The sequence below is a fragment of the Bacillus rossius genome, chromosome 14 (assembly GCF_032445375.1).
Source record: "Bacillus rossius redtenbacheri isolate Brsri chromosome 14, Brsri_v3, whole genome shotgun sequence".
NCBI lineage: Eukaryota > Metazoa > Arthropoda > Insecta > Phasmatodea > Bacillidae > Bacillus > Bacillus rossius.
Window position 1 is genome coordinate 24,669,734 of NC_086341.1, and position 16,124 is coordinate 24,685,857.

The 16,124-nt window shown below is 38.2% G+C and overlaps 1 protein-coding gene across 1 annotated transcript in view; it reads right to left on the bottom strand.

The window, feature by feature from the left end:
* LOC134538720 (2',3'-cyclic-nucleotide 3'-phosphodiesterase-like) overlaps nucleotides 1-16,124 on the bottom strand; it is a 42,183-nt gene that overhangs the window by 17,472 nt on the left and 8,587 nt on the right. The window contains exon 3 of the mRNA XM_063380170.1: nucleotides 6,481-6,911. Coding sequence (XP_063236240.1) covers nucleotides 6,481-6,911 — 431 coding nt within the window. The remainder of the gene's footprint in view (nucleotides 1-6,480; nucleotides 6,912-16,124) is intronic.

Genomic DNA, 16,124 nt, shown 5'->3' on the forward strand with positions numbered 1-16,124 from the left:
CTATCCTCCTTTTCACCGTTTCTATACACTTTACAGTTTTACTTTGTGCTATGATCTTTATTACTCTGTGCACACTCTCGTTTCAATTTGCTTGGTTTCCTCAGGAGTTTCCATTCAACTTGCGGCACATTCTCTCCATTTTACGAATCATCAAAATTTCAAACAGCTAAGTTTAAAAAAACCTTAGTTTGTTCATACTGCATTAATACCAATTATAAACACAAAGATTTAAAACCATTTTGCCTTTTGCTGGTACTTCCCTGTTTCATAATATATCAAAATAAGCCTGATTTGGTCAAGATTAAACTCGAGGCATGATTGAAGAATATAGTGAAGTGATATTATTTACAAAACAATAAGTTTTGATTACCATCACCACTTTTACCCTTTCATTACCCCTGCTTTAATACCTCTAGAGGGTTTCCCTAGGTAGGGAGTTTCTTTATGAGCTTACTGGGTCTTCCTTCTGGCTACTCAAAGATGGCAGGAAAGAAAAAGAAAATTTATCCTAAATACTGTTCCTTTATTAGTGAAAGCATTGTACATACATTTCACGTGAATCAGTTACAAAAACGTTTCGAAGTATTATTGTAATGACACAATACTTAGCACAAAGAACCGAACGGAAAAAGAAAATATTACAAAATAAATAATTAAAGTGCAACAAGATCAATATAACCATACATACCTGTAGGAATTCAATGTGTAAGGTGACTTCTTTATACGTTAGGTTCCAGTAATTACCGACTTCAACTGATAAGGATTAAAACCTCTTTCAATCTTTACTATTACACCATAAAAAAAATATGCAAAATTAACATTTTGGGAAACTGAGCATTGCATAAGTGTAAAAAAGATGACCCAGAAACAACCGTAACAACCCCATGATGCAGATGCAGGCAAAGTTACTACATATAACCATGCACCATCCAACTTATACAATACAACTTCATGAGTACCCACTCTTGCATTCTTTAAATGATTCTTGCAAGGAAGAAGGATTTAAAACAATATCATCGACACATGTCATTGCTGTTTTACACCGGATGTCATAGAGAAACCTCTATAATGAGCAAGAAATCAACATTCAGTCAGTTTGTGCCTGATGGGCGCACATGTCAGTTATTGAAACATCGCAATTGTTTTGTCACAGGAAGCCTACCGTATTCATTTGAGCTGTCGTCACGTTGCCTGGAACGTACAAAGTTTCATTGCCGGGTTCGTCTGTGTTGTCGTTAAGTTGTCCAGATTATCTTTTTACTGTCATCCACTTGTCACCGTGTTGTCCAAACTTGTTGTTTGCATTTACTGTTCTCGTTGTCAGCCCATTTTTTTGTCTGTACTGTAATTTTTATATATATATATATATATATATATATATATATATATATATATATATATATATATATAGACACACACACATACATATTTCTATTTCTGACTGTTCAGACATTTAATATTTGATATTAAACTGATTTTAGCTTGTCCTCCGTGTGTTTTTTTTATTCAGATTTGCTGTCCATTTTTAAGGTTTTACGATTACAAGTTTAAAAACAGCAATGGTGCATGTCTATGAAACTGTTTTAAATACTTTTTTTTTAATTCAAACACTAAAACTATTGCTGAACAGGCACTGGTTCTTTTCTGTATTAAGAGTGACTAGACGGTGGTAGATACTGGGAAACTACAGGTAAAGCAATGCCGAAAACTGGTACTGCGACCACAGCACTGTGATCAGGGATGGAGGGAAAAGGAGTGGGAGGGGGGGGGGGGGGGTTGTTCCGTTAAGCACACGCAAGATGGCTTCAGACTAACGCTGAAGTTCCGCTTAGTGACGAAACATGCTTAACGGAAAAGCGCCTTGCTTGACAGAAACTACAACGAAAGCCTGCGGTCATCGGCAACCATCTCTCGAAGCCAAGCACAGAATGCCACACCTGGCAAACGAATTACCAGCTTCATTGCACGCCTGCATTCTCTGTCACTCTGCTCCATGGGTAACCTTTAAAATAAATTCCAGCTTGCCAGGAATACGGTACTGCCAAGGATGACCTCAGCTAACAACCGTTGCACTATGGTAACTCTCCGTAAACCCAAAAAAAATTCTCTCTAGCCTGAAAATCATTGCAAGTGACATGAACTACCATTATGTAAAAAAAAAAATAAATTCCACTATATTAATTTATTGAAAGAAATTTTTCTTTTAAACTTAGAACTGCTCTGGAGAGTCCTACATACATTTTGTGTACAGTTAAAGGTCCTTAGATATTTTACTACACTAGAGTCCCGTTATAGCGAGGTGTCACGGTTCCGGGTTTGATCCTCGCTATAACCGTGTCCTCGCTATAACCGAATTGGACAAATTTTGGCCCCCAAAAAATAAAATTTTTCCGAAAATAGCAAAAAATTGTGTTTAAACCTGTATAATTGGAAAATAACAGGTTATATTAACGAAATATTAATTTCTGTGAGCAGATGTGTGAATTCTCTTTAAAACGATACCCCATAAGTACGGATGCGATCACCGATTGCGTCAAAATAACCAGAATACCCTACCACGGCACGTAAGTATAGCATCTCTCAGACCGCGGCCGACGCAGCATTGTCCTGCTATCTATTGTCGACGCGGGCTGTCTGCTGGCGGCCATGTTGGTTCGGGATGTTGATAACAGGTGGTGCTAGTGTAGCGCAACGATTTAATTCCTTACAAAAAAGCAGGAATGCGGCTGCAGCAACGCACGTAAGCCTCAAACGAAATAGTCGCTGGAAAACTATACTTTTTTCATTGAAAGAAACCTGTCAACTCTTTTAGAAAATAAATTTGGGATTAAACTCAAACCATCACCACCCCTTTCCCGGACAGATACCCCAACAACTGACCGAAACAAAAGTTACAAGAAAACTGTCCTAGCGATTCGGAAATAAATGCGGTAGTGCCTACTAGAGGTGTAAAAGTAACGAAAAAATGTGTACCCGAATGTATTCGTTACTATAACAATTAGTACTCATTACTATCGTTACGTTACTCGTTACTTCTGATACCGCATAACATGCTATATTATGTTGCAACAACGAATCCAGTCGTATTGCGTACGCGTACAGTATGACGTCGCGTAAATAATAATAAATAAAATATAAACAATTAACAATATTTGATAATTAAAAGTTTTTGTTAACCAAGAAAAAATTAAATCTCATTAGAGCGGCTTTTTAATATTATCTCTTAAGATAACAACCAAAAAAAACGTGAATATACGCGATTATAAAAACAAAAACATACATATTTCTAATTTGTAAAAAAATACTTTCTTACGTTGTTTCTGTTCCAATCTCAAACTTTGTCTACACATGGCACAGATAACTAACGGAAGTTTGATAAAAGAAAGAAAAAATGGGATTCTATTTTTAAAGCCACGCACTTAGGTGGCGACTGCAAGGCTGAAAAATGTGACAGGCGTCAACGGCAAGATGTCTAGTGGCGAGCGAGAGGGGTGGAGATAAAGCAGACAAATAACAAAAGCGCGCTTAAAGAGATCACGCCGTAAATTCCTCAAAAATACCTCGTTATAGCAGTGTTCTCGTTATTACCGTGCTCGCTATAACGAGATTCTACTGTATATTGTCTGACTCAGGTTTAAACATTAACTAATTTTTATAAAAGTATGGCACTAAATAAACTTGTCTGTAATGCACTATCTTACACCACCAAAATTAACATGTTCATTTTATAATGACAAAACTGTTCAAAAATTCCTTTAAAAATAATTTTATTACTTCTGATTAATTACCTAATATTGTATGCATGCTAGTGTAAAAGCGCAATTAGAAGTGGTTGTAAGCTATGGTATCAATGAAAAAAATTAAAAATCATAAAGTTACTTAATTTTAGTATGAGTTTTAAATTATCTATGAATTGTGGGCAAGCAGAAGCCCAAGTAATTAAATTTGACAAAATTTTCATCACTTGGTAATACAAGTTAAGTGCAGAAACCCTGTACAGGGCCATGTTTGCTGTTCACTCTGAGTTTCTCAATTCCACAGGGTTAGTTTGTGACAGTGAACGTAGCAGTGCATCAGGATGGTTGCTGTATATATCTACTCGAATCAGCATTTGACGTAAACGTGCCGCACATGTCTGTAATCGCGAAACCATCAGCCACTCTCTTACTAAATACGTGTGAGAGAGCCATGGCAGATGGCCAAGGTAGCTGTCATCACCTGGCCACTCTCTCGTCGCCAGTTGCCAGGGCGACCACTCCAGCATCTCCGGTCGCCTGGGGCAACCATGCCAAGCGCCGGCGAAGCTGGCCAAGTCTCTTCATCCGGCCTACCTCTTCCTCCCACCAGGCCAGCCAAGTGCAAACGGCAATACAGCCGGCTGGAGTTTCTGGAAGTGGTCGATTCCCGGAATCCCCTCCCTTATCTACGTCCCTCCCGGGCCCTTCAGGACTGGTATAAAAAGGCCAGTCCTTAGCACATGCCCGTTTGTATGGAGGAGAGAAAGAGGGCCTCGTAGTAGATTCAGTGATCATAATAGAGCAGACCACCGCCAAGTAGGAGGAACAAACCAGTTCTGGTACAGTGTAATAGGGACGCTGTCGTTTCTTGTGCAATTGTGATCAATACACAGAAATACAGCAAACCCGTGTGTGGGGTGACAGAACTACCCGGGAACCTCACCCAGCAGCCTCCAGTCCTGCGTGCACCACTCCAGGAAGAAGCACCACCGAGCCACCACCAGGAGAGCCAGTAAGTGACCAGCAGATGCCATTCTCCCATAGAGGCCACGACCTATCCTGGTAGAAGGAGACTCCCCTGATGAGGCTCCTTGGATCTATGCCAAAATCCAAGATCGCACAGCAAAGAGATTCACCTCGCCGGACCAGACTAACCACCCACACAACCATCGACAGCCATTTCCAAGACGTTCCTCGTTGGGGATTCCCCCCTCCCCCCCTCCGAGCTGATCCATCCATTCCCACTAACACCTCCTACGAACCCACACTGAGGACAGCACGAGCCAACCCAGCAGCAGAACCAAACAAAAGGAACAAGAACCTAGATTGATTGGACGTGTGAGGCGCCCACTTCAACACCTGAGAGCACAGTGTCACGCGACACATTTAAGAATAACTTAGTCTTTAGGTATTACATTTATAGCTGGATGTTTTCCACTTGATCTGTGCGAGTTCCTTTGAACAAAATTATTTTGAACGAAACTAACCACTTGGCCCCCACAGTGTTGTGCCCTGTTTACAGACTCGTATTAAGTTTTTATCGGTTTGCTAAGAGTACTAGAACTTTTTTTACTCTCTTCTCAGTGAAATTATGTAAGCAGATAATGCGGTTATATCTAATCTCTGACCAACCAAGTTAAATCTGCCGTTTTCTGTATTAGTGTTCTCTCAATTTACATTAGTGTATGTAGTGGAAAATAAAAACCCTCCACATGAATAACCCTAAAAAATCCCCAAAAATTTCGAGAATTTTTTTTCCTGCCAGATGGGAAATATAATCATTTTGATCCTAAAATTTCCTGAATTTTGGAATCCCAGACAGCCTAGTCCAAAAAAAAAAATCCACCAAATCAAAACATAAACTTTACTAAATCAGGAGTAATAAAATAGGTAGTAAGTAGTCAACAAACATTAATCAAATCCAAGAGATATGCAAAATTGTGCGATACAGGCTGTAATAAGAGAAGGAATCAGAGAGAGCAGCGTGCACACAAGCAAGCGATATCACAAAAGTTGGCTGCCGGGCGTCAGGCGGCCTACTAGCGGGAAGATGTGTCTGGTGTCACGGGACCATTATCCTTGCTGTAAAGAAGATCAACCAGGGGGAGGGACACTGCATCACGTGCAGTACAGTGCAGTGTTTCGCTAAGAGAACCACAACGCAATGCACTTCCAAATTTCTGGCAGATTTCCTTCAAACTTGCAATTAAAAAGTAATAATAATTTTCACGATTCTGCAAATAGAGAAGTGGTCCTAATAAACAGGTTTGTAGCAACGGGGCATTACTCTAGAGGGTGCAACAACTTCTAGGATATGCTCAAAATTCCTGTCACCTGTTCACTGGCTAGGGACTTGCAAAACATAATATCTAGGATTGAGATTTTTTAACTGGCTTAGAGTCTGTCGGATGAACTGTGGCAATTGCACAAAGACAAACTCAAATTGGAGCTCCGAAAGAAAATGAAAGGACTGGTTATTAGTGTCTCCTTGATAGAGTTGAGGGCTGGTGAGACGAGGATGGATTACTGAAGAAACAAAGGGATGGAAGGGGGGGGGGGGGGGAACGGGGCTACCCAGAGAAAAACCCACCAGCTCACGGCTACGACCTCCATGTTACCCACCTGTTATCTGTGGTTGATCCAGCTAGGAATCGAACCCGGATATGATTGGTGGGAGGCCAGTGATCTGACCACTCCACCAGCACTAATTTTGCCGTCTCCCGACGAAAGCATGCACGCGTACCTTGGACCTCCGACAGGCGGCTGAAGCTCTGGAAGTCGTCCGCGAACTGCGGCACCCGGAAGCACTCCTCCAGGTGGGCCCGCCCCACGAGGCCCAGCACCCGGGAGTCGGCAGCGTTGAGGAACCAGCCGAAGTAGAGCGGGACGACCGCATCCCACATCTCCACCCTGGCCAGCAGCACCTCCAGGGGGACCCTGTGTGTGTTCCTCCTGACGAGCTGCTCCGGGTCCCATTTCCAGGGCGTGCTGGGCTCCACCACCACCGCCACGTAGCTGTTCTCCACGGCCAGCTGCAGGTAGTACTCCAGCTCCCAGCGGCGCACGTTGGCGCTGTCCACGACCACGACGCTCGCGCCGTCCTCGCACGCCCGGCGCGCCTTCTGCTGGCACCACACCTGCGCCTCGTGCAGCTGGTCCCGGCTCGGCTCGCACCTGGACGTGCGTTCCTTCACTCAGCACTTGGTTCCGGTCTCGTCCCAGATCGCACCGACACATATCCATCTGACTCTCCACCCAACAGTTCCGTCTCTCATCAATCTACATGACAAAATGACAAAAAATAATACAATACTAATTACTATCAAACACATTTAGACATACATAAAAAATCTTCAACATTGAAATGTTTTTCTGCACAACAATAAAAACTACATAACCAGCATTGCCAAATAATTGTAAAAGGTAACGAAGAAAATGTTAGGTATTTCATCTAAATCTGAAATGGTCATTTACCGATTACTGATTTGTGATCAGGCCAATGACTCCGCTTCATAATAAATACACAGTTATTTGTATCTAATGTTTGATTACTTAACAATAGATGAGTTTATGATTAAAATACATTTTTTTAAGACATTAACAGGATGTCTACCTGATGTAGTAAATGAAATTCCCTTATTGTTCCAGGTTTTCCAGTTCTAAAAATAATTTTTTCCAGGTTTTCTTTAACAAAATTACGACATTCCACAAAACTGAAAAAACTGCATAACATTGACGGGTTTCAAAGTATTTCAACTCAATTAAATTAGTAAAAAATAACCTTCTTCCAGACATGGCCAAAGTGACTCAATTGATGGCAAATAAAACATGCTGCTACATATATTTTACACAATTACTTTTAAAAAACATTAGTAAAAGGAAACTCCCATCAATTTACAGTGACTCAACTTTTGCGTCTGTTGCACTTGCTTCAGAACGAGCCAAATCCAACACTCGAGCCTTCTTCAACTGCAATGCCTTTATCTCCTCTGCAACTCTTCTTTTTTCTGCCTTCTTCTTGTCTGTAGCTTCCTTTTATTTTTGTTTTGTTTGCAGAGCTTCCTTACTTACATACTGTAACATGGACTTGGTGATATCAACATGCTCTACACCTCCAGAATGTTGAACAAAGTTGTACACTTGTCTTTGTGCAATCAGTATTTATTCCTGCAAGTTTTCAGTTAGCAGATTAGAATTCACTGAAAATCCTCTTTCCAATTATGCATTTCCATGTGAAAGTACCAACAGCATCCTCAGAAACTTTAGAATGCCTGTTTTGGCAGCTACTATATGTGCCTTAAGAATTAGCATCCACAAGTGATCAAGGCGCCCGTCTTCTCGAGAAAAAGACGAGAACAGTGCTTCCGAATCTTGCGAGGAACATACCAACTCATATGATTGCTCAATGTTATCAGCTGCTTGTCCTGATAGCCACCTGTTTCGAAGACAACATTCTAAACTGTACTTCACAAGCTGTTTCCTCACACCCAAATTTAAAGCCATAGACGGACATAAGCAGGAAATTCCCTTGGTCTAAGTTTGTACTTCAAGGGACTTTTGTCTTGAAGTTTTTTTTACCATAACCTTTAGACAAGTCCTAACATCATTTTTCAGTAACAGGGCAGACTTTTCTGGTACTTTCTCTTTCTTGATGGCATGGCGTACTGCATAACCCAACTTATACTTGTTAGCAGTCAATAGATTTTCCTGGTTATCAACATCCAATCGAGATACATTGCGTTTCTCCCTGAAGCTCTTCAGTACCTCTGGTTTCACAAACTTTCCAGCCAAAGTTAATAAAATGTCTACCAGTGAATCATAGAGAAAAGGTGCCATGGGTGCTTCACTTTGCAACATTGTAAGAAACAATTCCAGCTCTGATGCCAAAGAGTGGAAGAATGTCAATTTTACTTCTAGAAGATTATCTTCAAGAGCACTTTTCACTACATTGAAAGCGAGATGAAATAGAAACTTCACTAACAAATTTATTTAGGTGGGGTAACGTTTTCATGGCACGCTCAGCAACTGCAGTATACTTAAAATTAAATGCACCTGACGGTATAATCCGAACATGGGAAGCACATGCTGCAGCACGTCACGTCAGCAGGATAACAGACCAGCTTGGACCAGTTTGTATCACGTGATTTGACGCCACTTCCGAATACGATGGTAAATAAAAGAAAATGGACCTGGGAACTGTTTGTTATTTGCCATTCAAAAATAAAAATGAGAGGGGATACACTTGATGCTAAGTCGATGCAAGATGATCAATAAACAAAACAACATATTGCCAACTACAACCTACCAAACAAAAATTCCCTGATTTTTAAAAAAATTCCCTGATTTTTCCAGGTTTTCCAGGGTTGGTAAACACCCTGATTAAGATACTCCATGGAATTAATAAATTACTGATAGGGTTTCATACTTCGAAATTGAAAAATTCCCTAATTTTTTTAAGTTTTAAAGACCCCTTTTCAATTGCCAGAGTTTTCAGTTTTTCAGATTTTCAATGCCCTCAGAACCCTGCATACTATACGGTCAAAGAGGATCACGAAATGACCGACCATGTGTCTATAAGGGCGCGGTTCAACAAAATGTTCAATTTGGCACCATTTATAACTGTAATTTCTGGCGTTAAAATATGGTTACTGGAAAAGGTATTCATGTATATAGATTAATAAAGGTTATTTTAAAACTATAATAGAAGTTCCAATGGTTAATATTTTTTTCAATGTGAAAAAATTGCCATAATATATAATGCAACATATGTGCTGTAATACATGAGAATTTTTAGGAAAACTTTTAAAATAACAAATGAAACTATAAACAAAAATTATATTATAAGAATAATCACTTTTTCGTACGGAATCAGCTCCTAAACTTTGTATGGAATAGTATATTAAAGTTTTAAAATAATTTATTTCTCTGTAGTAGCATTTAATCAACATTTGAAAACTACATTTTTTGATCGAAAAACATATTTTAAACACATGATACTTAACATCGTTGAAAGAGGAAATTCCATAGATTTTAAATTGGTACTTGCGGTTTACGTAGCCCGTATAGATTTTGAATGGTATGTCAAATACTTGTGCACCGCGCACGGCAACGTTCCGGTGTACTTCAGAACGCGCCGATAGAATGTGCCACTAGTAGTAAACGGCGAAGGCCACGCTCAGTGTTGCCAAGTCCAAAGTTTGTGTCTTCACAGAGAGAGAAGAACGAGAATTTTGAGGTCTGCTGCCGTATTGCTTTGCAGTAAATGTGATATTTAGCACAATTTTAATTCTGCAGTTATTATTATAACATATATATTTAAATAACGTATTTTGAATAGTTACCTTGTGAGGGAGACTACTTAAACAAACTTTGCAAATTTAGTCTCTTATTTAATTAATAATGTAAAAATTAGTTCATTTTCACGAGAATGGGCAAAGAGAAAAGCTCTTATCACCGGTTAAAGAAATCAAAGAAAGCTGTCGCAAGAGGATTGTACTTTCGGAATAAGAAAATTGAAAAATCAAATGACGAAAACACTCAAGATGTTGAGCAATCGCCGATTGCATCACTGTTATAAACAGTTTTGTTAGTTATGCTTATTGTTACGCTAACATAGAATTAGGTAACATAGTGTTTGTTCTATGTTTTTCACGTAAGTTAATTGCAGTTGCTCGAAATATTCCAAGTGGTTATTGTTTTCACGATGAACACATTTTCTTTAAAAAAAAAAAAAAAAAAAAAAAGTGAAGGATATAATTGAGAACTTCGTTTCTTGTTTGTAAATTTTATTTAATCCAGAATTCTAACTTTACCATACTAATAATAGTTGCAGAACTGTATAAATGTGAACACTTGAATGGCAGCGTGTGGGCTAGGCGCCGGCCTGCGGTGCACGAGGACCCGGGCTCGGATCCCGGCTCGGGCAGAGCTGTTGTGGTGTTTGTTCTTCACGCCATACTGCGGAAGGCAATAGCGAAACCATCGCAGAAACATGTCACGTAGAGAACCTTGGAGGGCAGTGGTTCTCTCCCTGACGCCTCTCGGGTCGATACCTGCCTTCGTGGCGGATCACGCTTTAAGTAATAGTATGGTAATATCATTTGCCGAAGGGGGAGGGGTCAAGGCCATGATAGGGAGTTAGTTTTAACTGGTGCAAAGTATTCAAATAATTCCTAACTGAACACTTTGAAAAAAAAATATATGTACTGCCCTACCATACACAAATTTATGTAAGCATTTTGCAAACTGATATATCTTTTGACTACAAAAGCTTATTCTACTTATTTTTTGCTTATTTGAGCACCTAAAAGTTGCAAAATACGAAGAAACTGCGATGAGTTACTGACTGTTTAAAAAATTTAGAGTGCAATATTATACTGTTACGGCCGCGACGAGCTGCAGTTGTGCGTGTTGCTGTGTCGTTTCGGCCCGCCACACCCTACAATTTGGCGGTGCGCACTATCTTATGTCTGCCTCGCGTGATATCTCACCCTTTGTTATACATAAGTATGATATATACATAATTCTATATTGTTTGGTTTGAATTTTATGAAACACTTCCGTGCTTCACCACATGTAGCACGTACATGGCATTTCGATTTCTCCCCTCACGATAAATGCAACAGTCAATCTTTTTATAATTGAGAGAGTGTGTGTGTATATATATACACACATAGTAATTTATTGATTGGAAGTCGGAAGGGACCAGCAGCTATATTAAAGATGTGTGATGAATGGGGCAAACATGGAATAGTTTAACGAAAGGGAGAAAAAAAATTGTGGTCCTTGCAAAAACCAGCCGACCAACAACTTTGTTAGGACAATTGAAAAAAAAATTGTTTGCCCGACCCGGAATCAAACCCGTATCATCTTCACAGCTATTATAATAGTAGCTACTATTTTTAATGATTCACGATTTTCGTTGAGGCAATTCTGCAGGAAATGTTGTGTTTAAAATACAAAAATTAGTAATAAAATGTTTTGAAGGTTACTGTAATTGAAACTAAGGTAATGTTTCCATGACTAAAAAGGAAAGTAATCACACTAATGTACTACTGGCTTCAGTTTCTAAAATTAGTCTTAAACTACTACTTGCTAAGCGTCCGATTTTCGGATGAAACATAATGTATCAGTGTCGGGGATGTAAACCTCTTTTTTGTTTAACATGAAATCCCCACTTTCACAAATGGCTCTCTGTCAGTTTTCCTGTAGAATTTACGATATTACACACTTGATTAGTAGCAGACTGGGCATGAATATTTTTGATCTCTGCTGATGTTTGTGAAATAGTTGTTATTTCAGTCGTAATAAATTTCCGTGATACCTTTGACAATGACTCACTACTATCAAGATAATGGGCATTTGTCCATTTTGAATATAACAGTGTTTAAAACATTTTTCATGCAGAACTTTTTCGTTTTACTTTTTATACAGATAATTAATGTTACTTTAGTGAATCACTGTTTTTATATTTTCGGAATTCAAAGTTAAAAATTACGGCCTATGAAGTGAAATGCACTATCTGCCTACAATAGAAAAAGTTACCAAAGTAATTAACCTTAATTGTTATTTGTTTCTGCAACACTGAAACGTTTTTTTTTGTAATTTATTTATTATTAGCCTTTATTTCAAGCAGTTAAAATAAATTCATTTCTTAAAACATACAAAAAACAGAACTGCATGAGCGTATGTCGCTAGTATTCATACAACAAAGGTTGTCGCACTGTATCGCAGTAGCCTAACATGTGTCCCATTCGTGTTTTATGCAGAATACATGAGCGGATGTACCACTTCGGACATAGTATCCCTCAATAATTTATAACTGCAATACACATAGTGAGGTCATAGTAGCCGAGGACTGTGACCCTCCGAGCCAAGTCCAGTAAACACGCAAGGCATCTAGACTGTTAGTTCAACGAGAACGTTTGGAACCATAATGTTGGTCCGCAAACATAACCAGTGACAATTACTATGTATTTGGAGGGTCAGTAGCGCCAGCTGTAGCATGATCTTATTCAGGAGAATATCCGACTTATGTATCTTCCATGTAAGATTGTAACACCGTCTCCATGTTACTGGCTGGCCCATGCCTACTAAGACATTGCATCCTACAAATGTTGGTCCGCTGCAAAACATGATTTGCTTGTTACAATAATTTGAAGTGCTGTGTATACATTTTTCCTATGTCTGTTCCGCATGCGTGCTATGGTACTTTTAAAGAAAAATTTTTTTTTTGTTGCAAATGTGAGTATTTTGATTTGGCTTGTTTTTGTAGATTAATTAATATGTTTCTAATGTTTTACATTTATTGTTCCGAAATTTATTGTAAATTATATAGGGTAACTTGGTAACCACTACTAATTTCATCTGGCCTATGATTTGCGTCTATGCCTGGACATTAATTACTGCCTTGTATTATTGCCACCTCCATTCTCATGTCGATTTTAGCTCATATTACTTATTGAATTCTTGCACAATATTCACACAACAAGGCACTTTGGATTTTAAATGGATTGAATGTTTAAATATTGCGGTATTGCATTGAAAGTTAATATGACCAACCAATTACATTAAACAGTGTGGGATTGGGATAATCAGGAAACTAAAACTAGATGTGTTATTACTCAAAATTTTATTTCTTGATATGTAATAAAATAAATGACAATCATCCTACTTATATCTTGCTTATCCATTGTAATTTCTCTATTCCTGTGAATACTATTAATGTGGTTTAAATATAAAATATACTATTTACGTACTGCCACTGAAGATAACAATGTGGGAAAAACGTTGTACGTAAATAAAATGTAAATAAAAAAAAAGCTACTAAATGCAGAAAAATCTAAATATTTTACAGTTATCAAACAAACTCTATGTACTGTATTTCTTTAATTATTTTTGTACTGCTTAACTTTGTAATAAAATGCTTGTAACTTACATTCTTTTTACTAATAATTTTAATTTGAACTGCTGTTATTACTAGGGACACCTGTATTTCGCGAATACATTTCGTGTCAAGGTATTTCACAAGGGACCAATGAAAATGTGGTCACCGTACTGCTGCACCCTCATAATTTGCCACGTTTCTTAGAAAAAGATACAGTGTTTTGTGAAATACCTTGACATGAAATGAAATCGCGAAATACAGGTGTCCCTATGTAATACTAGTGTTTTATATTTTAGTATGTAGTCACAATCAAGTTTTTGTATAATTAATTAGTGATATGTCATGTACTGCGAAGAGTTTTGTCACACCACCAAAATGTTACTTTGCAAAAATTGCAACTTTGATATGTTTGAATTGGGTTGGCATAAAAGGAGTCATTTTTTAACAATGGTAACAGTTTCAATTTACATTCTTCTATAATACTAAGTATGTTTTATACAGTAATTTTATCCAATCAAAATCGCCATTCTTTTCACAGTGATCATTTCATGAATCATGTATGATAGTGTAAATATTATATATATATATATATATATTTGTTTTGTGTGTGTGTATGTATACATATTTTATATACATACTGTAAATTGGATCTTGACATGCTGTTCTTGTAAAATTCTCATATGTGGCATACTGCCTATTGAATGTGTACTTACACAAGACTCAAGAGGCATTCCAAGTTAAAACATGTCTAATAGAATATTTATGTAGCCCCTAACTAGATCAGAAGGTATGTTTATGAGGCTGTTTAATTCGCTTATTAGTTTCTACTCATTTTTATACTGTTTCATGACGTGACACTAAATATAATGTGCCGCCAAATATATGTAACATTTTTGTAGGATAATAAAGTAACTGTAACTTAACAAACTTCGTGAAGTTTATTTTTAAAGGTTATTTACTAACAGAATTACTAGCGCCAGTAAAATAATGTATGTCGCAACGAATATCTGGCTATGAAATAATGTCCACCGTCACTTGCAAATCAACATAAAAGGATAATGAGAATATAATCCTAGTGTAAGATAATGTGTGTTTCATATAGTGCTTTTGATATATTGTTTGTCCCGTCCACTCTCCTAACCTCGCTACACCATACGGACCGCGTTCAGCCGGCCGCCCGGACAGCCGCGCGACCCGGGGAGGGGAGGGAGCAAGCTGGCAACGCTGCGCGGAGGCGGTTGGCACACATGGGTGAGGGTAGAAGGGAGGTTTCCCAGAGCTCGCGTGCTCCGATTTCAAGGCCGAACAGAGAGGCGACACAACCTCCCCGCTCGACGACTCTCTCGCGACTGAACCGCGCTGGGACCGGCCCTAGCCTAAATACAAGCGCGCGGAGTAGTGGGGGACATCGCTTTGAGACCCCTAATGACATCACGACCGCAAAATAATGTTTCAGAACAGTGACGATTTTTTCGACTTGAACCGCGCTCATAATGAGGAATCATGATCGCGAAAGATCAAAATCAGAACAGATGGACCGGGATCAGAACCAGGGTCCTCCAGAGTATACGAGTTCAGCATTTTACAGTTGTGCCAACTTGCTCAGTGCATTTAAAGATAATGATAATGATGGGAAAAAAAATCAGGCATACTAATTTCAGGCTTGGTCTTAAAACTCCAAATTAAGACATTTTAATTTCTTGCTATTACTATTATTTGAGGGCTTACTGTAAATTAATTTTAATATAGCTAACTTGCATTTTATGTTTTGTTTCAATTTTTCTCAAAACATATTTACTAAATATTACCTAATATAGTTAAAAAGTTACAAAAGTGTTCATAATTATAACAAACTGCACAACGTTTTACAGTTCAAAGATAACATTAAGAAAATATCACGTGAGAAAATATTTGGCCTATATAAAAAAAAAAAGCACGAGGGCTATGGGACATTAATTTACAGTAAAATCACTTAACAGAAATGAGAAGAAAACAAAATAACAAAAATGGTATACGACACCAAGACTTAAAAGTGTCTGGCACGATACAAAAAACAACCAAACAGCTACTTTTCCAGACCTTTTCAAGTCCCTTATGCTTATGTGCAAACTAGCACAAACACAGCAAATGTCTACCAATTTTTAATGTAAGCCCTATTGGAAAAATTATTTGTTTTCCCCAATCCTATGTATTTTAATGTGTGGCGCATAGTTCAAAACTGTACACCCACCCAGTAATTTTTCTTCCAACATTCTAGAAAAATAGGACAATATCAAAATTTGGAATTATTTACATGATCAAAATAGCAATGGCATTTTCTTTGAATTTCTTTCTTTTTTCTTTTGGGAGTGGGTAATGAAACTAGGGCTGATCTACATTTTTAGCAGCCTAAACGGGAAATGGCTTACTACTATGTCATTTACTTACTACACATAAACAACCAGTCCAAAAGCAAATTAAGAAAATTAATTTTCTCTAGCAGAGAGACACATTCAGGCCCT